Raw genomic sequence first — 26613 nt, 5'->3', positions numbered from 1 at the left:
TAGATACACATTTAATTGCAGAAATTACAGAAAATTGGACTGTGTAGCTCTTCTGCATAGTAAAAATGCTCCTGCTATCTCAAGGTGTGGCAGATCATAATTTTTCTGTCATCAACAAACATTATGAAACTCAAATTGCATGAATTTAAAAAATATTAATCCCCAAACTACACCTGAGTCCTTAGTTTTGCTATTTTGTTTTGGGCAGGGTAATTTTCCAGAACTGCCATTTCTGCAATTTCTGCCACCAAACATCCACTGAATTATTTTTTAACCATGTGTAGGTTTCTTTTTGAAAACCAAAAAGACCCCAAAGAAAGAACAGGATGCTCCTTAGAGTCTACTGATTTTAGCTAATGGTGTCTTTTATTAACTGCAAAAAGGGTACTAGAATAAAAAAATGTGCTATGATACAAGTAAGGGGAATAAAGTCACTTCAATATTCACATGTGTGGGTTTATTCGGGGGACAGTGTACTGTTATGAACCATATGCAGGTATGGGTTGGTTTAATAAAATATTCCCCACATTGTTGACAGTATCCTTGCTTTTGTCCGCGAAGGTTAAATTGTTATCTTTACTGAGAACCTGTCAGGTTGAAATCTCAGGTGCATTTACTTGGGACTGAGTCTTATTATTCTAAGTGAAATGGGCATATGATTGCATGCGATTCTATTGTCAAGTGTCCATAGTAGAAAACAGAAAATAACATATAGTAGATAATTTTAAATCACCCAAATACAATTTTCTTTTGAATCACAGAAGATAGGTAGAGTGACTCATCTTACCATCATAGCTGTTTCATTACTGTTTGAAAATGGGAAGACAGATATTACATTGTATTAATCATGATATAGTTCCAATATTTTTAAAGATTTCAATCATATATTTAAGTAAAATACAACTATTACACAATGTAAGTAGCTTTGCCATCAAGTAGCATTAAATTGTTAGAAGTTTTCTCTGTTCAATGTACATCTTCGTGCTTATACTTGTCAGCAGCTAGAAGCTAAAAAATGCACCTTGAGTATTGTGTTGAGTATTGTGTATGCTATATATCTAGGTGAACATGCTTTGTGATCAAGACTGCTTTGTATGCAGGCAGAATTGTGCTTCTGTTCCCTTGAGGTACAGAATTTTAAGAGGTAATGATGTTTTACAGTAATTAGAGTAATTTTACATACAGTAGTTAACTGAAATGAGAGCGGCAGTGCAGTGTGGTGGTGCTAGTTTCCCAGAATATTCATTTTTTTCCTGTAAAGGGAAATAATTTTTGTGTGAATGTAGTTGGGATCAAGGGCTTTGCTACATTTTTCCCATGTTTTTCATTGTTGCATCTCTTACCTTGTTTAGTTAGCCTGGTAAGAATAAATGATGGCAAAACAAGCAGAATTCATTTTTTCTTCACTAGCTTTATCACTTTTTTGTTTTCATCCTTTTTTTTTCTTAACTCACCCAGTATGGAGAGACAAAATGGTTGCCTTCAGAAGCATTTCCATATCTTCTGTAATCAAGAACTGTTAGAAAACTGTATGTTTCTGTAGAATCATAGAGTTGGAAGAGATTTCATAGGCTATCCAGTCCACAATACTGTGTTAAGTTTATGGTTGAAGTTTAAAGCATCACCTGAAAAATTGTACAGTGGACAGTTGGCAAGGTCATCACCACCTTGAAGGTAGCCCTGGGCAAAGTGTCCTTGTGACCTCTCAAACCAGGCTTTCCATTGTATGATGGAGTTGCATGGAAATACAGGTCCAGCCCTTACCGGGCAAAACCAGGGTGTATTAGAGATAAAATTCTTGTCTCATACTTCTTTTTACAAGACCCAAGGCTTTTAATTTTTTTAGGAGAAATTTTGGCTGTATAGCACATTGTTAGCCTTGGCAATTTTGGTTGTATAGTTACCCTTGATGCTGGCCAAAGGTATATATGTTGGTTCTGGGCCAGTAATTGATCAAGAAATAGGAACAGATGAAAAGTGGAGGTACCCAAGAAAATTGATAGTAGTTCAATATGAACTCTAAGCAGAATGATATTAATGTAGTAAGAAAAATGTTCTGAAAGCATGCAGAGGGTCGAAGTCCAATAACAACAGGAAAACCACTTTAAGACCCTATTGTTACAAATGGCACTTCTTTCCAGAGGTATAAAATGTATGAATTTTTTGAAATAATTGAAAAAAAATACCCCAGAAATGTCAAAAAATATTTTATTAGAATTAATGTCACTTTGTTCCTTTAATAACATAAAATTCCACAAACACACCGTGTGGGATACAGTTATCATGTCTGAGTTATGAAAATTACATGGTATTCAGAATATAGTTACAAATTGAACTTCAGATATTTAAAAATTATTTCTATTATTACTTTTATTATCTTACAAATGGAGCCACACAGTTTTAGAACTGTAAGTATCCTCTTTGGTTTTGTCTGTTTGAGGACCAGGTGAAAAAAACTGATAATAAAAACAGAGGAAATGACATTAGTAAAACAAATAGGGGTTTTTTGTCTCTGCTAGTTCTCCATAATGTGAAGCAGAAATAAAACTAATTTCCATAAAACAAATTGAGAAAAGGAATGCATGACCAGGAATTGTATATACTCTTACACGTATACGTATCTCCCTCTACGTCCCACCCCGAAGTCTGAGATCATCTGGGGAGGCCCTGCTCTCGACCTCATCACTGTCACAAGTGAGGCTGGTGGGGACGAGGAGCAGGGCTTTCTCAGTGGTGGCCCCCCACCTGTGGAACTCACTCCCGGGGGAAATCAGGACATCATCATCCCTCCTCTCTTTCAGGAGGAGGGTGAAGACATGGTTATGGGACCAGGCCTTTGGGCAGTCCGGCAATTAAATAAATAAGTCAACCAGGCGAGTAAGATCAATCAGGATTATTGAAATGGAACGGAAAACGGAAATTATAACTATGAGTTAGCGATTGCTGACCATGTAAGAGGAGGAACTGGGTTTGTATTGTTTTATTGATTTTATTGATTTTATTGGTATAATGCTTAAACTAGTATGAATTGTGAATTGATGTAATTTTTGTGTCTTGATTGTTCTGTGCTGCAGGCATCAAATTGTGCCTTTGCTTCTGTAAGCCGCCCTGAGTCCCCTTCGGGGTGAGAAGGGCGGGGTAAAAGAACCCCAAATAATAATAATAAATTACATAAAAGAGTTTCTCTTACATACCATATTTCTTTTGGGGCAGCAAATATCAGGATCCCTTGTCTTTATGTAAATATCCATAATTCATATTTTCAGTTTTCCCCCAGAAAACAAAAGTCTTTGCAGGACAAGTGAAACACAATGCTTCACCACATCTCACCCCTCCAAATTTTCCTATTTTTACCCCTTGGCCTTCACATCTCCCTTTCCTTGTTCATCTTGTAGTGGATATGCCATTTGTAAGTCTTAGCTTGGCTCCTGCCCTAAAACATTGATATTCTTCTCACCAATCTATGCAAAACCATTTGCTGTAATTAATTTTGAAGGGGCTAATGCAAGGATTTGGGGTCGTCCCTCCTTCAGATATCTGAATCTTGTCAGTGTGGATGCATGAGAGTCTCAAAGCATCATTGGAGAAGATGTCAGGTGTAATTCTCTCACCAGATGGCATCCCTACAGGTGATGCAGTAGCCTGTGAAATTGCATTCTAAATTACACTAGAGATGAGCACCACACAAAGAGCAGTCAGCACCACACAAAGAGAGAGTATTCGGAGAGTGGTAATAAATGAGGGACAATTCTTGTACCTTGCAGGAGCATGAGATTGCTTGAGGAAGAATGGAATCGGGTAGAGCCTCCAGAACTGAAGTGGGAGAACGACGGATGCTACTGAATGGTAGCATTATTTTTTTGTACACAGGAGTAACCCATTAACTGACAGTGTAAAACCATAAGTGGGTGGTATCCAGTGATGGTTTTGGCCAGACAGAAAGCATTTTTGTTTGTGGAAGAGAGGACACCTTCCTTTTGCTGCAGTGTTCTGTTCCGTATTTTGTATCTTGGCTGCTGTACTGTTTAAGGCATTTCTGGAGTGTTCCTTTTATAGAATCAGCTGACTTTCCAGTCGGTATTATAGAGCTTCGCTGGTTAGGATGAATTGGCAAAAATCACTTGGCTTGCCTTGTATGTGAGAAAGCAGAAAAACCATAGTTGGGTTTTATCCAGAAGCCTAAAATGCAGTAAGATATGCAACCTACAAAACTTCATATATTTATAAGATTATAAGATATAATTGCTTGCTTCAGGAAGAGGGGCAATACTACCTTCTTAGCTGTACTGGGTAGTTTTCTGTCAGAAAAAAAGAAGAGCCTTGGGGCTAAACAGCATGTTTAGTTGAGCATTCAAACAAGTGTACTTAATGGGGAAAATTGCAGTTAAACAAGTGTGCTTAATTGGAGAAAAACAACCCATGGGTCTCAATCTACAATGTTTTTCTGATTGGATGAGGAATTTGTCCTAGTTTTCTGATACAAATTGCATACTGGAAGGTATTTGGCTTGGAAAAGTGCTGTTCATTGTAAGTCAGTAGGGAAATTGTGTCAACCCTTGCCCTTCTGTGCTGCAAAAATAACACACACAAAAAATACTTGGGAAATGAACCATGCTTGTGGATGGACATATCTTTTTCAGATCTCCTGGATGCAATGATGTACCTGCAGAATAATTGCCAGGGGAAAATTGACTTGGATGTAGCTTACCCCTTACTCTAAACCAGTGGTTCTTAACCTGTGGGCCGCAGACCACCAGTAGGCCATGAGAACGAAAATCTGGTCTGTGAACCTCCTTCCTCTTTATTTATTTTATTTTATTTCTGCTCTTTTTATGCCACCTGCCACTCCTTCTCTGTTGCTGATCATGGCATACGTTCTGTAGCAGAAACCAGAGCTGATGTGGTCTATTCAATGCAATTTTCTGAATCAGCACCACAAATCCAATCTTTTTTGTTTTTTATTCGTTCAGTTGCTTCCGACTCTTCGTGACCTTATGGATCATTCCACGCCAGAGCTCTCTGTCGGCCGTGGCCACCCCCAGCTCCTTCAAGGTCAAGCCAGTCACTTCAAGTATACCATCCATCCATCTTGTCCATGGTTGGCCCCACTTCCTTTTTTCCTTCCATTTTCCCCAGTATCTTATCTTCAATCAGTCTGGTTGCCATAATCTTGGTTTTTTTTATGTTTAACTGCAACCCAGCTTTTACTCTTTCTTCTTTCACCTTGGTTAGAAGGCTTCTCAGCTCCTCCTCACTTTCAGCCATCAAAGTGCATTATCTGCATATCTGAGGTTGTTAATGTTTCTTCCAGCAATTTTAACTCCATCCTTGGATTCCTCAAACACGCATGATGTGTTCTGCATACAAGTGTAATAGGTAGAGTGAGAGTATATAGCCTTGCCATACTACTTTCCCAATCTTGAACCAGTCTGTTGTTCCATGGTCTGTTCTTACTGTTGCTACTTGGTCGTTATATAGATTCCTCAGTCTTTAAAGTTGACCAAAAACTGATTTGTAACCCTTTTGGTACTAATGTTGAGAATTATTCCTCATCAAGTGGTCCCTTATCAAAGTGGTCCCTGGTCAAAAAAAGGTTGGCTTCATGAACCATTGCTTCAAGCAGTGCCTCCCAGGTCATATAGCATCCATTAAGTGGCAGTTTTCTCTATGGGACAGCGTCAGCATCCCTGAAAAAAAAAATTGGTTCATGAATGTATGACTGTGTTTGCTACCAAATAAAATTTTCCAGGTTATGCATGTTTGTTTGAACATATGACTAATGCCAACTGTCTTAAATGATATTATGTTCCTTGATTGATAGAAACATCTATTACTATTTGTATCTCAGTCCACACAGGCAGATCTTTCTACTTTTACATTTTTTTTCTTGGATCATCACCTTTCAAAACAGTATAAGCTATTCTTTCTATAAAGCTTTTGCTTAGAAGATCCCCTTGATGAATGACGTAGATGTGATAGGTGTGAAGATCCCTTACCTTGCCAGCGTGGGTGGCAGGGCCTAGGAGAGGCAGGCTAGTTAGTTTCAGCTTAGAAGGCCTGGCAGAGGGCAGCAGGAGCCATCTTAGTTTAGGGAAAACTCCAGTTCAGAGAGGGGGAGTGGCCTAGGCCTGAGCCAGCCTGGAAACAGCCAGGATTGGTTTGTTAAAGGGGGGCGGAGTTAGCCTGTTTGGAGGGAAAGAAAGAAGCTGTTTTTAGTCAGAGTGAGTCTGGTTGATGTTAGAGTTAGAGCAGGATTACAGTTTTAGGAGTTCGTGATTAGAATAGGCAGTTTGCCTGAAGTTTGCCAGCCAAGTGAGCTGTGGCAAACTGGGCTACAGCTATTTAGGGAAGAAATAGCTGGGTTTATATTTGTAACAAAGAAAAGACCATTCTCATGCAACCGTTACACTTTTAAGAACCAAAACATTATATCTGTAACAGCCAAGCTTATTCAACAGCATTTTCATTCTCTTCTGTACCTCTATCAATAAACGTTACTTGTTATTTTTGAAACTTAAGCCTGAGTCCAGTGTGCCATTTGTGGCTATAGCTTTTTTTTATTCAACCTCAACTTGTTTTCCTATACAGAAGCACATAAGAAGAAAATAATGCAACCTAGTACTTGGTGGTCTGAAAAGCCTTTTCTTAGTTTAATCAGCTAGAGGGTTCCTGTTCATTTAGGTTTATGGTGGCAGCGAAAGTTTAACTAGAGAGACATCTCCTCAAGTGTTTATAGGTGCCAGTGAATTCTTTATTTTGTCAGGAGGGACAGTTGGTGGGATCTGTTTGACCCCCTGCCCAGACAGCATATAAAGAGGTTATTATATTTGGTGTAGATGGTGGGATTGATCGTATTGCCATCTGCGTAGACATTATAATAGGCAGCTCTGGATAGAGCTAGACTTTGTCAGGGAATGCACTCTGGGCAATTCTCATGCCAGTGGAACATGTCTATCCTTGAAGTACAATAGGACCTTGGACACTGTCAAATTATGGAAGTTCAGTTATAGATATTGCAGAGTCCAGTTTACATGAACTATAGTGGTGCAACCAGGCCTGTTTGAGTGTTCATGATAGACCATGGTCTGACTCTATATAGCAACTTCCTGTGTTCTAGACCTGGGCTTCTTAAGCTTTTTTGATTTACGATTCCATTATTTACCCAAGAATTCTTTTCGTGACCCCAAGTATATAAAGGATAGAGGGTGGAAAAAAGGTGAAAGAGATACATGTGCCAGAAGGGAAGGGAAGACAGAAATATATGTATGTGCGAGAGAGAGAGAGAGAGAGAAGGAAGGGACGGCAGCCCTAACATTCAGTTAAAGCAATACCATTTGAGGTCACAGCCCATAGTTTAAGAAACTGTGCTCAAGACTGTTGTTATATCCATGATTATTAGAAATGTTCTAACTTCATCATTCACAAAGATGTTTTATTTCTATTAAGTTACTGTATGTTTAATGGTTTTAGGACTTTGACAATATGCAAAAATTCTTCTAATCTATAATGGAACTAGAAATTTCAAATACCATGGCCAAGTTTACAGATGGGATCTTTTTGTTCCCTGCTAGAGTTAAAGCAGGCTGACAGAATCTAAACTTCAGTTTGTCCTATTATTTTTCTACTGAGACAGGAATTATTCAAAGACCTGCTCCTATTGTTCAGAATGTGGGTGCTGACTAATGCTTACTAGTGCTTGCTAACATAAATTGCGGTTTGATTCTGTTCCGTAACACTTCATTAGTTACATATTATACACAAATATTTCTAAACTTATACTATTATATTTATTTATTTATATTTATATAATATACAACTTGAACACTACCATTGAAACCGTTTATAGCTAAATCTCTTCAAATATGTGGTTTCTGATATATTCCAATAAAAAAGCCAATATGGCAATTGCAAAGTAATAAGGAAAAAATTCCCGATAGTAAGAGCTATTTGACAATGGAATATATTGCTTTGGAGTGTAATGGAGTTTCCTTCTGTGCAGGTTTTTAAACAGAGGGCGGATGACCCTCTGTTGGGAGCCCTTTTATAATGTGTTCTTACATGGCAGGGGTTTGACAGGATGCGTCCTGTGCTTTTCCAATCTATGAGTCAATGACATCAAAATAGGAAAGCAATAAAGAATAGGGCGGATAAGTTTAAATCAAGGCAGTTTAAACCGAGGGGTGGAGAAACAACCAGAATTGGAGAATTCAACCTTTTTACTGAGACTTTTAAACAGAGGCTGGATGGCCATCTGTTGGGGGTGCTTTGAATGTGATTTCCCTGTTTCTTGGCAGGGGGTTAGACCGGATGGCCCTTGATGTCTCTTCCAACTCAATGATTCTATGATTTTAATGTTTGGTTCTAGGAGACAGTGTCTAAAAGTGAGACAGTTGTTATGGTAGTTTATTTTAGGAGACTGTAAGTATACATTTATCTCGAAGATATATAATGAAATTTACTTTAAATTACTAACTTCAAATCAAATAATGTAGTATTTTAATAATGATATTTTGGAAACTAAAATACAGGCACACGATAGGTTCTGTAGGTTTGTTCTTAAGTTGAATTTGTTTGTAAGTCGGAACAGGTGAGAGAGAGAGAGCGCTTTTGATAGCACATCCTTGTGGTGTTTGTTTTGTCTCTGTTCAGAATAGTTCACCTTACTTTCTATCCCAAAATTGGATTTTGAAGATTTTGGCTTGTGGAAACAAGGATTGGTGATATTAGCCGTTGAGACACCTTTTCCCCATGATAAATAACTCTTTATGGAATGAATTTCCCTTCCTAGGGGTAGATTTCTCTCACTTCCTGTTGTCTCATCCCTGTTCTTAGCTATAACTCATTTATACGTCGAATGTTTATAACTTGGGGACTGCCTGTATTATTTAGATTATAAATATTTGCAGTTTCAAATACTATGGTTTATATATATATATATATATATATATATATATATATGCACCTTTGTGGGGAACATTATGCTTCCAATATTTGCCATTTACAAACATTAAATTGCAATTTACAAACATTACATTAATAAATAAATAAAATGTGTCCTGATACAGTACTTCATGAAACTGGTATATGCGGTCATGACATTGTCTCCATTTGTCTCTCACTTCACAGGGCTACTTCCTTCTCTTTGAGTCAATGCTGGATTCAGTCATTTATGCAAGGGACAAGTACCTGGCAAAAGGCGGCTCAGGTTAGTCTGCTTTTATAAATAGTTCCGCTCTGGGGAAAAATAAAGATTTAGATTCTGCTATGCATGACTAAGAAAGTTCTTAACTGAGATGAAAAATGTTTCCATTAGCAGAAGCTCCAAGGCATTTGTTTCATGGTATGGGTAATACAAAAGCATTAATGGGATATTTGGGCCTTCAACAAAATAGCATTTTCAAGAACACGTTCAAGAACAAGTATTATCCCTGAAAGTTTCCATAAAAACTTTTTTCAGGTTTTTTTCAGGACATGAGTATAGCTGAAGAAATATGTCAGCATTTGCAAAAGAGTGATCTAAGTAACTAGCTTAGGTTGTTTTTAAGCGTGAAAGCTAGTGAGCAAAAGGAACTTCATCATGGGAATATCCCTTCTCTTGCCTTTACCTATACCTTCCTGTGCCCTTCCAGATCTTCTCTGGTATGGAATAGATTTCAGGGGGTTCCATTGACAGATGTCATTCCATTGTCATGTGGACACTATTGAATTTGACCCTACACTGTTCATTAAATACGTGGCAGCAGTTGGCATTACGTGGAATGAATATATAAAAGATGGCACCATTAAACATGGTTTTTAAAAAGAATCTAGCACAGAAATATTTTTTGCTCTGTAAAATGCTTTTTTTATATTTTATGTCTTTGTGAATTCATGCCTCATTTTTCACATGTAGTTGACTTGTAGTAAACTTTGAACAAGATATGATCTGGAATTATTTGTTCATGTTTACTTGTGTGTTATATATATTTTAATGCATTATTGTAAAAGCTGTTAATTGTTGACAGTTAGGGAATCTTACTGAGTGAATTAAACAACTAGTTTACTTCACTAAATTTTCTGAGTGGAAAGAAAAGCATTCTGTCCCAATAACATTGAGGTTTCTGCAATTACTTGCTGTTTATTTAATAACATCTGGCTTTTCAAATGCCTTATCCTAAAATCAAGGAAATAAAATATTTTTGTTATAATTTTGTGACTCGTGTCCTTAGATATGTGATATTACAGCATGGCATCATCATTATTATAGTTATTATTTTATTCTCTTTATTGTTATTATTACATTTATTATTTTTCTCTATTTATTATTTTTAGTATTACATTTATTTTTCTCTATTTTATTATTACATTTATTATTTTACTCTATTATTGCTATTACATTTACATTATTTTACTCTATTATTATTATTATTATACTCTATTATTATTGGAAGGCTACGTAAGCACATTTACATTGAAGAAGGTTAGAATAATGGTTTAAACAGAGTTGGACAGTCTTATCTTAAATTACAGTTTTATGTAAATATTCAAAAATATTTAACCTACTGATGCCTCAATTAATGCAATTTTATTGGTGTCTATTTTTATTTTGAAATTTACCAGTTGCTTATACTTGAGTCAATACGTTTTCCCAGGGGTTTTTTGTGGTAAAATTAGGTGCCTCGGCTTATATTTGGGCCATCTTATACTCGAGTGTATATGGTATTTAGATAGTGGTGGGGGAGGGAAAATAACCTTTGACATACTGTAGCTGATAGGAAAGTTGAACACTGTTGAAAATGTGTGCATTATATTGCAAGTCAAGAGGAGCATAAGCATAATGTTTCACCCTTGACTAGCTTTGCCTTACTGGTTTATTTATAGGAGCACTGTTTAAATTCTGTGCATTTTTTTCCTTAAAATTTCTTCAGATATTTTAGCACTATTTCAAAACATGAACAATAGTTCAACTTCATGAAAGGGCCAAGAAATCATGTAGTAACCCATAAGGTTTTGCACGCTTTTATGAATTATTTCTATTTGGAAAATCAGTTCCATATTAGAAACCCCAGTCTGGGGATGAGAAAGGAAAAAACATTTTAAATTGCAACTCAGCAACAGCAGCAGCAATTTAGGAAATCAGAAGCTTGAGTATAGCCGTAGAGCGAATAAGCTTCAGCAATACAGGAACAGAGCCACACTTTGAAAGTTATAAAAGATTTTATTCAAAGAACTACACTGCCAATAGGAAAGTAAAATCGGGCCTAGCTATCTAACTCACTCACTCACAGCAAAAATCCTGTACAGACATCTTGTCCATGCTCACAGGAGAAGAACAAAATGGAAGGCTCAGAACATTGCCATGTGCTCAGAAAAAGAGGCAGGTCCCTGAAAAGTATCAGCCTAACAAGCAAGGTGATGGGAGGAGAGAACAAAGCGATATACAGACAAAGAGCCCAGGAAAAACCTTTTCCTGACAACTTACTCACCTGCCTATCTAAGTATTTGATGCAGGATGTGGTTGAAGTTCAACAGAAGGCAGCAGGAAAAAGATAAGACCAAATCACTGGTGGATAAGGCAGTGAAGAAAATTATGGCCCTGACTCAACCAGATCCTTTACCAGGCAGTTAACAGCAGGATATCTTCAAGGTCTCTCATTCATGAGCCAAAGTTCATTTGATGACATTTAACAAGAAGAAGGGATTGGAAATGAGGTCAACATTTTCACTGAATGATGGATTCAAGAATCCTGGCTTACTATGAGTGATCTATGAGCTTGGGCATGTGAGCCTCACACTACCCATGGGTTCCTCCATGTAATGCAAGGAATGAAGGCAACCCAGAAATGGAAGGCTGAACAAGAGTTCTTGATTAATTGGACCCCTTACCAGTTCAAGATCATAAGGCAGGATTGTTTCTCGACTTGCAGATCCTTGTTTGTTTGAAAGTGGTAAATCAGGATTGCAGGCCACTGTGAGCTTTCTTTTGTGATTAGTTTAGCCATTCATTTGAAGCAAACCGAAGAGCAATTGAGGACATTTACCATAAGAACCTTGCCATCGTATTCTGCTTAAGACTAGGGTTTATCCCAAGTGTATTTTCACTTGTCCTTATTGTTTACAGAATTAGATTGTGGAACATCTAATTTTGACATTTTGTAATGGGAAATGCTGAGTCGCCTATGTTCACTGATCCACTTGCTAGCTGTGTCCACAGCTGAATGGCTTAATTAAAAATACTGCTTAGCCAAGGGAGAAAGCAGGCCATTTTCAAGACAGACTGTAGCATTTAAAACACTCCAGGAAAGTTGGCCTTTGTGTTTTTTAATCCCTCTTCCCCAACAATAGTAAGTTAAGTTGCCCAAGAGAGAAACAGCTCATACGGAGATCTAACAGAATGGAATTAGTTTCTGCTTGCTTTTCCTCTTGGGTGTACTATGTGGTTTTGCAAAGCTCTCAGAGAACATTTCTTGCTCTACTTGTAAGTAGTACAACTGTGTAATTTCGGATTTTTCCAACTGCAGGAAAAATCCTGCAGGTTTTTTTGGGCAGAAGTCTGAGCCAGTACACCCAGGAGGTAAATGCTTTAATGGTCTGTGTAATATAGGACTAGACAATTGGCTGCTCAAATCTGGCATCTTGGGAGTGTTGCTGCTTGGCAGTGCTGGTTCTTTTTACTATTCTGCTTCAAGGAGTAGTGTAGTAGTAGAAAAGAGGAGCAAGAAGTAATAGATATTGGGTGGTAGGTATGGACTGGAGTACAGAGGCTCTGAGTTAGCATCAGTTAAATGTTCCCCACTGGCCCCTGCTTATATTCATGTTACTTTTTTGTGAACAATTGAACAAACAGTATCTTTTGGAGGAGAATATTGCTAGGGCAAGGAGACCAGTGGCCCAACTACTCTTTAAAGTTGCATGAGAACCCACTTGGCAAATAGCAACAACGTAAATACAAATTAGCTGTAGTTGTGTGGGGTTTTTTGTAAGCTGAAAGTAAAAAATATGGGGCAGGTTGGAGTGGAATTTCTTTAAATGCTATGTGTGCTGGATATGGTTCAGGTTGACTCAAACAACCTTTGTTGAATATAGTCTCAGTCTCATTCTGTTGCTGAATGGCAGTCTTGAGAGCTCAGATTAAGATAGTTCTTTCCTTTTGAGTAAGATATTGTTTTGGGTAAGATATTTACATGCCATTGCAATTTAACTAGAATGTTACTCTTTAGTTCAGAGAGTCAATGGGAAGGAGGAGAGGTGAAGTTAAAAGGGAAGAACTTAGTATCTTGACCTTTTCTTACTCCCAGTAGAGTAGAACATTAATAGTATTGTAGCTTGATAGTCCAGTTCATTTAGCAGTATTTAGAATAGATTGTTTATGCCTTCAGGCATTTGTAACTGATGCTTTCTTGCCAGTAAGTTTAGAAGGTTAATGGCTGCCTTGTAGGTGGTTTCTTACATTTGTCCATAAATCAGCCAGCAGGTGGGGTTAAAGCAGCAGAAGACCTCATGGCGCATGTAGTTCTTTTTCTGTTAAGTGTAGCCGTAGATGGATGATACTGTCAGACACAAATGAGATAGAAATATGCTACATTAATATTTAGGTGGAACTTTTTCAGGAGTTAGACAGGAGGTCTACCACCCCCCTTGCCTAAGGAGACAACGAGCATTTGTAATGAATATCCTTTGATATCACGTATACTGTCTTATTCATAATCCCGTTACCACAGTGATGCCTTCATATCTTTTAATTCCTTACTTTTCCTCACTGCCTTTTTATACATACATTTTCTTTGTTAAAGCACCTAAGACATACTCCTTCAGACCAAAGAGATAGGGGAAAAAGTTATAGAAACCTCTAAAACTCTGCACTATGTAGTTGCCAAACTGTTATTGCTTGAGGGTTGAGTGGGATGGAAGTATATATTTAATATTAACTAGCTGTCAAATTTGCATGCCTTTATACAATATATATCAAATTTCTTTCCTCATTACAGCGCCACTAGCCTAACTGCACAGCTCATTTAGCAAGATTTTAAATGAAACATTTCCTTTAGGTGTTTGTAACTGGTGAGCTTTTACCCAACTAATCTGAAATAGTTTCTCCTCATGTTCATTGCTTTCTGGGTAACTTAAATTTTATATTTTAACCCTAAGATGACTAGGAACCCAGTGATGAGTTTGTAGTTATGCTAGAACTTAGATGCTATATGTTACTGTACCTACAATATTAATGCTGAGTTTGGAAGGTTAGATTTGAAATCTGGTGCTACTGCGGCCTCAGTGTTTGGACTGACTGAATCACTGTATCTCACTCATCTGTAAAATATAAATAATTGAAGCAGACTTTCTAGAGATTTTAGCAATAAAGAACATGGCATTTAAATCGCATTTGCATTTTCAGTTTTAGTATTTTTTATTTTTCTCTTCAGCAAAAACATTCCCAATTAAAAAAATGCAGAGGATGGGAAAGAAAACTCAGATAGCATAAGTATATAATTTGCATTGCTTGTGTACACATTTGCCTTTTAATATTGTGGCATTACATCAAGGACTCTTCCCTAGTTTCTTCTACTGTGTTACTGAGTCTGGATCTACACTACCCTATATCCCAGGATATGCGGGACAGGATTAGATATAAAAGTTGGCTACATTGCACTGTGTCGTAGCGGCACTGCAATAAAATGTGTTCTAGTGTTTCTCTTTCATTTCCTCCACAGGGACACTATCTTATACAGCCAACCTTCCCCATTTGCGGATTGGGTGACTTGCTGCTTTGATTAACATGTCCTTTCTAGGAATGTCTAGGTCCTCCAGGGACAGTCTGTGATCAACTTCCAACAGAAATAGTTGTTTCTTCATTTGTGTGTTTTCTCCTATGACTCAAACCCCTGTGAAAGTGGAGGGGCCACAGTATTTCAGTCCTTAATATCAGCAGTGTCTTTGTACTTTCTGACAGGTTGAAGTTACTGTAGACCAGTTGCGTTTAGCATTACCAGAAAAAGAAAAAAAAGAAAAGAAAATAAGCTGATATTACAGTGTTATAATTGAAGAAAAGGAGTGAAACAAACTTTTTTGAGTTCAGATAAGTTCCATTTCTATGGTCAGCAATATTCTTTAAAGATTGTGAGTAGGAACTTGATCTGGGTAGACCGAGAATTATGTGTTTTTAGCACAATGCTAAAGGTTTAAAGGAGACATTCCAAAACAAATGTTTTACTGTTATATTCCACAGAAATATTCATACATTCAATTGTTAATGTTATATTCTAGTGAAATGTAAGGCTGTAATGTCTTAATGAAAAATATGTTCTGCCTTTATTTGTGTGTTTAATGTTTGCCATTTTTTATATTGAGGAAACAAAGTGTAACTGGATTAGTAAGTTTTTCCTGGGAAATACAAGATTGTATATATTGTTTACCCTCTAACCCAGTTGGATTTTTCATTATCGTGTTATGCTTGTCAAAGGAAACAATTTGCCTACAGATATTTTGCACATTGGATATCTGTGACATTCTTAGGGTACCAGAAATGTAAATGCTAGAATTACTCATTCCTTCTTGTGCATTTTATTTTGTGGTTACTGTAATATTATTGTATCCATGTTTTCATTTATTTCAGCAGTGGCCCTATTTGAATGTAAATATTTATACATAGTTAGTGCTAAGGCAATAGTGGTCAACTATAATGGTTAAGATGTTTATGACTTGTGTCTAACATCAGCTTGAACAGATAGAGATTGCAACCTGGAAACCACATAAAGAGCTGACGATGCACACCTGAATCCAAAGATACTGTACCTCCATTTTTGATGTTTTTGATCTGTAAAATATATGAAGCAGTGGTCTGTAGAAGAAGGCTTTGATATTAATCATGTTGCTGTCCTGTACCACCATAGCTATACCAGTCTAGGTGGTGATAGTGAAAGGAAAAGTGCTGTAGGTACAGTGGCAGTGAAAAAAAGGAAGACATTCAAGAAATGATAGACTTTTGTCTGCTGGCTGTACAACCCTAGAAAAAGTATAACCAGTGGTGTAGTACACAGACAGTATTTTGGTTTCCATTCTGAGCAGGAAATAAAAAAATATGAGGGACTACTGGTTATATTTGCTTTCCCATCTTTGATGTATTATTTACAACTATACTTCCACCTCTGTAGTTACTACAGCACTACCCTTTTAGCGTCCTTAAATTTGTGAGGCATCGCTGAGGGATAAAAGATTTCCCGTCGAACGTAGCTCTCAGTATGAGCTGTTACTAATGACAAATGATTTGGAGGCAGTGAGTCGAGAAGGACATAGATGACAAATCTATGAATTTCTAAAGTGTGCTGCAGTGAGATATTTCTGATCAGCAGTTTAATATTACCTGTGATGAGAAATGATTAGATAAAACTACAATGACAAAGTATGTAAAAATGGGAAATTAAAAAGATCTGACATAGTGTGATTTTGCTTTTGTAAATAGCAAAGAGGATCAAAATCTAAATGTGTTCTTATGTGGGTCATTCAAAATATAGTCCAAACCTTTTCTGTCCCATCTCCTAGATAAGTACAGGAAATAATCTCAGTGCTAGTTGTTCTGGTCAAAACGTGATTTAGACAGCATTGCATGGAAACATATGCAGTAGGCACAAAGGTTAGGGCACAGGGCTCCCCTTTAAAGTTAGGGGGGAAACCAGCAAAAAGAAAAACTTTTTAAAAATTGACAGAATATCCCTTTCAGAAGCTGTAGATCCTTCAGTGTGTTCTATGGTCAGCTGGAAGACCTGTAGATTCCTAGATATACCATAACAATCAAATTTGTAAGTAATCAAATCTACAAAAAAAATAAACCTGGAAATGTGAAAGGAAGACTTCAAATGACTTTAATGTACAAAATGACACTTCATGAAATAAGTCACAACTGTGAATTTAATTCTGAAAGTCACTTGTCAGGATCAACATGAGGTGGCAGAAGAGCAGGTCTGGTGGTAAGTGTCTGCGCTCTTACACACAGCCATATGACCCAGAACATCAAGACAGAAAATCCCACAATATCTTCTTTGAACTGGATTATCTGAGTCCACACTGCCATATATTCCAGGTCAAAGCAGAAAATGTGGGATTTTATTCAGCTGTGTGGAAGGGACCTCAGACTTACACCAGAGTTCCCTTCAGTTACCAGGTTTTCTGTTGAGAAGAACACAAAGAGTAGTCTTGAATGTACGTCACAAGTTGATATGGAGGAGGAATTGGATGGTGCTCCTGTGCCCACTCCTATTATGTAGGATTGGGCAAAAATAATGTTATCACAACTACTGCCATGTTCCATCCATTGAAGTGCTTTGATTTACAGTGTTCTGACTAAATTCTATATAAACTCTGAACTCTTCTGCAAATAAATTGAGATTAAGTGTTCTTGAACAGAGAAGGAATCAATTCTCATCACATGCATACAGAATTAGACTACATAAATCACATTTTCTTTTTTAAAAAAATATTTTATTATTTTATCATAGTTCAATACATTTTTATACATTGTTTATTTTACAGCAGATACATACTATTCAATACAATCACATTTTCAAAAAAAGAAAAGACTAATGTTGTCATTGTCATGTTTTATCTTAGCAAAAAAAAAATCTACATTAAAATTATGCCAGCCTTGCTAAAATGAAAATCAAACAAAGGGCATAAAAATGGAAAGTATCTCATGAAGCCCACAAGATACATGTGGGCTTTAAGTACATGTGAACAGATATGGAAAATGTGCATGTACAATGATTTTATTATAAGTATTTAGGTTGATTTTTTGGATTTCTTATTTAGCCTACTGAAGAAGGCTTTAAGAGTATCCACCCACAAGCCACAATCATCAACTTCGTAGCTAATGAAGTCAGTCTTCTAACATTTTGAGCCATAGCTTTCCTTTCTCTTTTAATATGAAAGTGCAGAATTCCATAGTGATTTTGTTCATGTGCTGCTGGCATGTATCAGATTTAGTTCTTCTTCAGTTGAACACATACCATATTTCAAACCACAGGCTCAGATACCATAAGTATTATGCCCTGTTCACAAAGCCCAAGAGAGCACAAGGGTACAGATCATCATATGCTTCCTCAGGAATTTGGTATGCTTATCATTGCCTGGTTTTCATCCTTAATATTCTATTTGGTTGTGTGATCTGGAAACACATTTCTTACAAAGGACATGTATCATTTATCAGTTTCCTTCTATATAGCTTCTGTTTAATTTTTGATAAAGTAGCTTGGAGGCTTGGTTGTAGAACACGTAACATTAAGGAATCCATATGCTAAATTGATTACTCAGTCTATTCCAGTCATCTGTTACATTTTTGGGTTTTTTTAATATCAAGACTTCAGTTTTGTGTCCCATTTAAGAGTTGGAGATTCCAAGAAATGGTATTGAAAATTGAACAAAACCTGCACTAAATTTTCCTCCTGCTGAAAACTCCATGATAGTGTCGCCTGTTAATACACACAGAGAGACACAAATTTAAAGTCTTCAGGAGGAGCTTGAAGACGTGGTTGTTCCAGTGTGCCTTCCCGGAATAATGATCCCATGGCACTTTGTCCCTCCAAAGCGCTTTATATTTTTAGGTCTGCTCATATGTCTTCCACAAATGCTACTATCACCTTTTCGTCCATGCCTCAGTGCTATTTCCAATTTTAATTTTTACATTTGGCCTTCCCACAGTTTTAATTCTATGTTGTCTTATTGGTAGTGTTATATGTTATCGTCTATGTTTTATTTTAATTGCTTGTATTGTTGTGATTATTGCTTGTATTGTTGTGTTGTGGGCTTGGCCTCATGTAAGCCGCACCGAGTCCCTTGGGGAGATGGTTGCGGGGTACAAATAAAGTGTTATTATTATTATTATTATTATTATTATTATTATTAAAGTAAAAAGCTGCTACAAGCTCCCTTGTTCCAGCATGTTGTTCACTAGGGTTTAGCCTTTGGTTTCCTTTGAGATCATGAGAGTGTGACTTACCCATGTCACACAATAGGTTTCTTTAGCTAAGCACAGACCCTGGTCTTCAAATTCAAAGTTCAGTGCTCAAACTAATTCACCATACTGCCTCTACTTAGGAGGACCTATTGAACTCAGAATAACTCTGTTAATGCTGCTTGGACAGCTATTAACATTTACCAGAGATGTTGAGAAGCATTGTAAAACCTGCTGGCAGAGTTTTCACTGTAAGGTAGTAGCTTTCTGAAAAACCGAAGATTTAAAATTTATCTCTCTTCTGGTTCTACTTATGATGTATTTGTATACTGGTCCTCAAAGATCTTACTTTACAGGTACCATTATGGAAATGCAAACATGATTAAATGTTAAATCAGTTTTTAATACCACTGAGAAAGAGAGAATGTAACAAAGTTCTGTTGCTCAATCATTATTTTCAAATATTGTGTTTGCAGTGTATCCTGATGTCTGCACCATTAGTCTGGTGGCCGTTGGAGATCTGAATAAACATGCAGACAGATTAGCTTTCTGGGATAACGTATATGGCTTCAGCATGTCCTGCATGAAGACGGCTGTAATTCCTGAAGCTGTTGTAGAAGACTTAGACTCAACCACACTGATATCTGAAGCTTCTGTCATCAAGGTACTGTAAGAAACAATGTACACTTTTGAAAAAAAGAATATATTCATTCCAGTCATTATTTGTCAAGACAGAAAAAAATCAAGTATTATGTGCATAGTATTTGATGTGTAACAATCGACTTGGACTTTTAGTATTTTGAAATTCGGACATGAACTTAAGGAAATGGTAGTATTTGCATGAAAGCTTGGAAGTTTCTTCTAAAAGTAGTTATGGTTTCATCTCTTAGTTACATTAGTTGGAAGTTGAAAGAGACTACATGGGCCATCAGTGAAACCCCCTGCTATGCAGGAAAAGCACAATCAAAACACCCCCGACAGGTGGCCATCCAGCATCTGTTTAAAATCTCCAAAGAAGGAGCTTCCACTACACTCCTAGGCAGTGAGTTCTACTGTTGAACAGATTAAATGGTCAGGAATTTCTTCCTAATGTTCAGGTGGAATCTCTTTTCCTGTAATTTGAATCCATTGCTTCAAGTCCTAGTCTTCAGGGCAACATAAAACAAATCCACTCCCTCATTCTTTCAAATATTTAAACATGTCTCCTCTCAACCTTCTCTTCTGCAGGCTAAACATACCCAGCACTTTAAGCAGCTCTTTTTAGGGCATGGTTTTGTTCATTTTACTCACCCTCCTTTGGACACACTCAAGCTTGTAAATATCCCTCTTGAATTGTGGTGCCCAGAATTGGACACAGTATATTCCAGGTGAGGCTTTACAAAAGCTGAATAGAGAGGCACCATTACTTCTCTCGATCTAGACACTATACTCCTTTTGATGCAGCGCAAAATCCCATTGGCCTTTTTAGCTGCTGCTTGTTACTCAATAGAAGGATTTGAATGCTTCAAATCTGTGGTATCTTCCTACATCACTTTTTTGTGGTGATGTTGGAAGGTGCCATGTATAGTCAGCCCTTTGAATCCCACATCAACAGCTTGAATATACTACACTCAGCCAAAAGCTAAAGTAAGATGCCTTGAGTCACCGCTGGGTTTGAGAAAGGCAGTAAAGAAATAGTGTAAATAGCGTAAACCCCCAATTTTGTGATTTTAGATAAGGGACACCATTTTACTATGACATAGCATCCACAAATTTTGGCATCCACAGGGGGTCTTGGAATTAAACCCCAGTGGATGCTGAAGACCCATTATGCTGTATGCAATTTGTATAGCATGCTGTAGTGTGCAATTTATTCAGTTCCTTGGTATTGGGTCATGAAATGAAATCGTGTTTTTCTGTTGGAATCAAAATAGATTTTATTCTCTCTTAAAATGTAAGATTCTGTTTAATTGTATTTTTAAAGACTTCTCTCCAAATAATGCAAAACCTAAATATTGGTTTCTTGGGGGATGGAGTGGGGTTAAGAATAAATAGCTCAGGCTTTTGGTGTATCTCTTATGGATTACAAAATGGACCAAGTCTGCTTATATATTCTGCACAAAGAAAAGAAAGAGATCCTCATGTGGTTTGGTAGCTCATTTTCCAAATATACTCTACATTTCAAACAAAACTCTTTTCCTGTACATGAAGTAACATGAACAAATGGACAAAGAGTGTAAGCTACCAAAATAAATGTCTGTTCTGTAAAATTGATGACTTTAAAATATCTAGAAAATTATTAAAATGTACCTAATTAATCACACAATAACCAAGAATGTGTGTTTGCTTCTGAATCAGGTTTTTAATAAGAGATAGTGACTTTGCCATAGAACTTTCATATTTTATATTAAGCAATCAGTAATCCTAATTTGGACACAACTAAAACTGCATAATAGTGGAATGCCTGGACCAGAAAGAACATTAAAAGACATTAGTCCAAGTACTATATTTCCATCTAAGTACCCAATAATTTTTTTACATTACTTCTCTGGTTGTGGTTTTTATGATAACATTTTTAAAAAAGATTTAGAACCTTAGCAGTTTGCTCCAATTTGGAGCCTTTTCTACACTAAATATTAGAACTATAAATGTTGGCTCTACAGCTGTAACATATCTCCATTGTTTTATGCCTAAGCAATAGGGCAATTTTTTTTGTTCTATGTTTTTAAAGATATTATGAACTATAACACATTTTCTTCTTTTTCTTTCCAATCTGTTTTCAAATGGAGATGCCATATTACCAAAATGTCAGTGATTCTAGGAGTTGGCCTTTAAATGCCTGGTGCCTTCCTAGTCTAGACCTTAGAGGCTTAATTTCTTCAATAAGATCTTAGAAGATGTTCCTTCTACACCTTTTAAACATCATAGTTCTCCTGCTATGAAACAATGCTGATATTTCTACCTTCAAGTGCCCAAAATGAAACCTATTCCATGTGACATCTCAGAAGCAACCGCATTTTGTATCTTAACAAATACAGCTAATAATTGATGCTGTTGTGTCAGGTTTCATTTCTATACAGTAGGCCTACTTATTATGTGAGGCTATTGAATGCGGTTTGAGTTATAAACGAAGAGCTTTGAATATCATAGAATTGTGCTGGAGGTCCTAGCGATGCCTAGAGAAGTGTTCCTTCTAAGTCTGCCGAACAATTCTGTGGTCATCCTCCACCAGAGCTTCCATCGGACGTTGACCATAGAATCGTGCTGGATGCCTCGAGCACTTCTCAGGCCCACAGCCCAAGGCATCATTCATTTCTGGTAAGAAAAATAGGCTTGCAGTTAATAAAATCTTTCTGTATAAGCAGAGGAAACTTCACACCAATTGTATTGTTTTAGTTTTGCATCTTATGTTCTTTTTATGTTTAGTATTATTTGTTTTTAAGTTATTGTATTGCCCACATTTTTGTCCAGAATTATCTAGACAGCTTATTGTTAATGCAAATTACCGTAAACCCATCATGTGAGCTCCGTTGATTTAGTGGCTCTACTGTAACAGGGACTAGAACTTGGAATTAGGCATTAAAAAACTTAATTAAAACATAACATGAAAACAATTAAGTTGCAGAAAACCTATTTGTGTTTCTCTGTGTTAGATTATCAAGTCACCAAGAGGGTTAGCCCAAGTGGTATCATATAATATTTGTTTTTAGACTTGTTTTAAGTATGTAATACAGAATATGTTAAAGCAGTAATGTGTATCAATATAATTCCACGTAATCATTTTATTCCCAAATTCACATGTGTCTTCTTCTGTTGTTTTCCAGCGGATAGACTGCCATGTTGTATCAGTTTCAGAACTGGGCTTTTCATCAGACTTCACCCTGAGATTCACAAAGACTTCTATGTGCACGGTAATAATTTTTATTGGAACATTTCTAAGGATTAGGGTTTCAATTTGGGATTATTTGGTGTAGGTTAGGAAGTTTCTATTTCCAAATGAAGGTCACTGACCAGCCTGGAGGATTACATTTTGAGACACACACAGACACTGTCCTGACTTTCAGAAATATTTCCAGTCTCTTTGGTCAATATATAATATTTCTGATAAAAACTGTAATTTCACATGTTTATCTTTTTTTCTCTTTGGTTTGTTAACAGTCTTTGAACAGTGTTTACAGTAATTATGAAATGTTTATTTTATTTGACAATAATTTTGCTTTGTTCACCTATGATTTTAACAAAACAAGTTTGTATTTGGTTGAGTGTTTTCATAAACTCCTACTTATATGATTATGTTTATATGAGGTTTAAGGTGTGGATTGCATCTTCATTTTAAGACTGATAGGTGTATTTATCTCTCTTGTTTTCTCTATAATCTCATAAATGTAGTGGTACAGGTGAACTGTTTGGTTGGAATGTTATTAATTTTTAGTCAGAGATTTGTAGTGTTTTGCAAAAACAAAGACACTTTGTCAAGTATTCCACAGTTCATCATGTAAGATTATTGACATCCTGTGACCAGAATTTCAACTCTTTTTATGATGGAGTATGGCAGCTTAGTTCCAGGCTGACAGCCCATCTATCACATCAGACTGCCTAACCTTGCAATAAATGAAAAATAAAGTCCATTATTTGTATTGGGGATTTTGATGATGGTTTATAGGTGTAATCCTTTATTGACCAGGTTTTTTCTTGATTTTTTATCAGTATTTTTACTTGGTTGAAGATAGAAGGCCAAATGTTTGCTTACTGCCTTATATTGATCTTCTCATATTTTCTTCCTGAACAACAAAAAGATAATTAAAGTTATTTGTGAGTAAGAAGGGCTGTTGGGATGAGCAAATGAATTTAAACTTGTGAAGACAGCTGAAGTATATTAATATCAATTAATAAACCCCCATATGTCAGGGGTGTTTTGAGTGCATGGCAGGGAGATGGACTAAATGGCCTATATGGTCTCTTCCAACTCTATGATTCTATAATATTCTATAATATTAAGAAATAAGTCTAATTTTAAGAGATAAGTCTAGTTTTTTTTCAAAGGAAATTACCTCTTAGCAAGAGTGTTTAGGATGAGCATTTAAAAGTTTCCTTTCCTTTTATTTTAATGTAATAGTTATCTCAATCATACACTATCAGATGAAGGATTTTACCAACCTATATAGTACACTGTACGAGATGAATGACAATAGAGTATTGACTCAACACTGAAGTATTTTTGGACACCATCTTGTGCTAAATCAGGAATGGGAATTGTATCATCCTCAAGCTTTCAATATCCTTCATCATTTATTATGGCAAAATATGTAATTTAAAAATCTAACAGCCGCAGCAAAACATTGTACACATGGATATCTCACATCTAATGGCCTTAACAATCATGTTACATTTTTGAAGTGTATTTCGTTTTGTTATAATTTGCAGACAAATACTAAATTGATATTTCAGGTAAGAGTAGTAGTAAAGTATCTGAATAGAAAACAAGAAGAGTAGCAAAATAAACAGAGAAGATAAGCATTTTAAAAAAGATCAAAGAACATAAAACCATAATGACTGGGACATACTTCATGTAACACTGAAAATCCACTTCTTGGTAATCGCCATCAGCTATGAAATAATTCAACATCTTGGTACATGTGTATTGCTTTTCTGTTCATTTAAGTGGGGAAATGCTGAGCTCTGGGGGGGGGGGGAGTTAAATTCATATTGCGCTACATTTTATTGTATTATTTCAACTGAAAAGATAAATAAATTAAATTGCTTATGAAAAGTTTGACAAATAATTCCTAAACAGAAGCACAGGTGAAAAGGTTATTTATTCATTTGACTCCTGGGAGTGGCTATATATAGCACTAAGCAGACAAAACTAAAATTAGTAATATGTTTTTAGTAGCATTAGTCAAAAAGGTTAGCATAAAGCACTGATTAGTTACTTTTTATTTTTGAGGTTAGCTGTGAACTTCTGTGTGTCATATTTAACTGAGTGGAAGACACTTTTAAGGCCATTCAATGCTAATCAAGGTGGCCAATTGCAACATTCACATGTACCTCAAAGAGACAAGGGTTCTTTCTCTCACCCAGAACATTCCACAGATATATAAACCCCACTTAATATTCTGGGTTATATGGCTATGCGGAAGGGCTCAAAATTACTCCATCATCTTTTTCTCCACTGTAATTTTATTATTGTTGTTGTGATAATGCCCCAAAAAAACCCTATACTTTCCCCTTTTAATTAAAAATAAATGACTTAATTTGTTTCATATCTCAGTATTTGTGAAACAGATAGGATATGCCTATTTTTTCCCCAAGAAAATAGATTTCTAGATTTCATACAAAAGACATTAGACTACATTTTTTCATGAAATTTCCACTCCCCAACTAGTGATGCTCTACCTCACAAAATTAATCATAGAAATTGATTGCTTGTCTCTTGTAATTGGCTTCTTGCATCTAATAAGATTAGGGGCCTAAAATACCCCAAAGGCACCAGATCCTGCCTGATCTTGGATGTTAAGCAGTGACATCCCTGGCTAGGACTTGGATGGGAAACCGTCAATCAATATCAGGACTGTGTTGTCGAAGGCTTTCGTGGCCCAGAATCACTGGGTTGCTGTGAGTTTTCCCAGGCTGTATAACTATGTTGCAGAAGCATTATCTCCTGACATTTCGCCCACATTTATGGCAGGCATCCTCAGAGGTTGTGAGGTGTGTTGGAAACTAGGCAGTGAGGTTTATATCTGTGGAATGTCCAGGGTAGGAGAAATAACCTGGAGACAACATATTATTTGAGAACACAGAAACCATCATGTCAGACTACACAGAGAAGCCATTGAAATCCATAAGCATGTGGACAATTTCAACAGAAAGGAGGAAACCATGTAAATGAACAAAATCTGGCTATCAGTATTTAAAAACTCTAAAATCAAGGCATTAAATAAAGAGTAACACTGAAAAACAGGGGCTTCTAGACAAGAAACAATCAGGGCCAGCTAATGCCTCCCAGCAAAGGATTCCCTGAGGCAGGAAGTAGCCAGGCTTTGAAACTTCAAGGATATTCGATGCTAATGAATTTGGCCAATTGCAACATTCACATCTGCCTCAAAAAGACAAGAGTTCTTTCTCCCAACCTCGACATTCCACAGATATATAAACCTCACTGCCTAGTTTCCAACAGATTTCACAACCTCTGTGGATGCCTGCCATAGATATGAGAAAAACGTCAGGAGAGAATGCTTCTGGAACATGGTCATACAGCCCAAAAAACTCACAGCAACCCAGCCTGCTTTATCTTCAGAGCTCAGCTCATGCACATTTGGTATTTCAGTGAATAGAATTTCCCAGTTATTGCATCTCCACAATTCTTTGCAAACCCTTGTATGGATAAATAATAATAATAATCAGCATTGTCATCATCTTTATTTATATCCCGTCACCATCTCCTGAAAGGGACTCGAGGCGGCTTACAAGGCACTCCAAGATGCAGCATAACATAAATGATACATGAGTATAAAACAATATCACATAAAAATTATAAAAATGACTATCAACACATATAAAAATAAGATAAAACAATTTTAAAAATGCAGAAAATAGAAATGCACACAGTGTTGGCTTCCAGGAATGCAAAGCATATGCATTTTGGCTGATAAGAGTTTGTCATAGAGAATTGCATTTGGATAGACTGAAAATACGCAATTCCTTTTTTCGTC

General features: G+C 36.5%; 1 protein-coding gene across 3 annotated transcripts in view; it reads left to right on the top strand.

Annotated features, from left to right (window-relative positions):
* Positions 1-26613, top strand: part of PRMT3 (protein arginine methyltransferase 3) — a 97665-nt gene that overhangs the window by 40331 nt on the left and 30721 nt on the right. For all 3 annotated transcript variants that reach the window (XM_060765718.2, XM_060765710.2, XM_060765702.2), the window contains exons 11-13: positions 9127-9205; positions 19399-19586; positions 22726-22812. In XM_060765718.2, coding sequence (XP_060621701.2) covers positions 9127-9205; positions 19399-19586; positions 22726-22812 — 354 coding nt within the window. The remainder of the gene's footprint in view (positions 1-9126; positions 9206-19398; positions 19587-22725; positions 22813-26613) is intronic.

This window comes from Anolis sagrei, chromosome 1, assembly GCF_037176765.1.
Source record: "Anolis sagrei isolate rAnoSag1 chromosome 1, rAnoSag1.mat, whole genome shotgun sequence".
NCBI lineage: Eukaryota > Metazoa > Chordata > Lepidosauria > Squamata > Dactyloidae > Anolis > Anolis sagrei.
The sequence above is the reverse complement of the archived record's forward strand: the minus strand, read 5'-3'. Positions and strand labels throughout refer to the sequence as shown.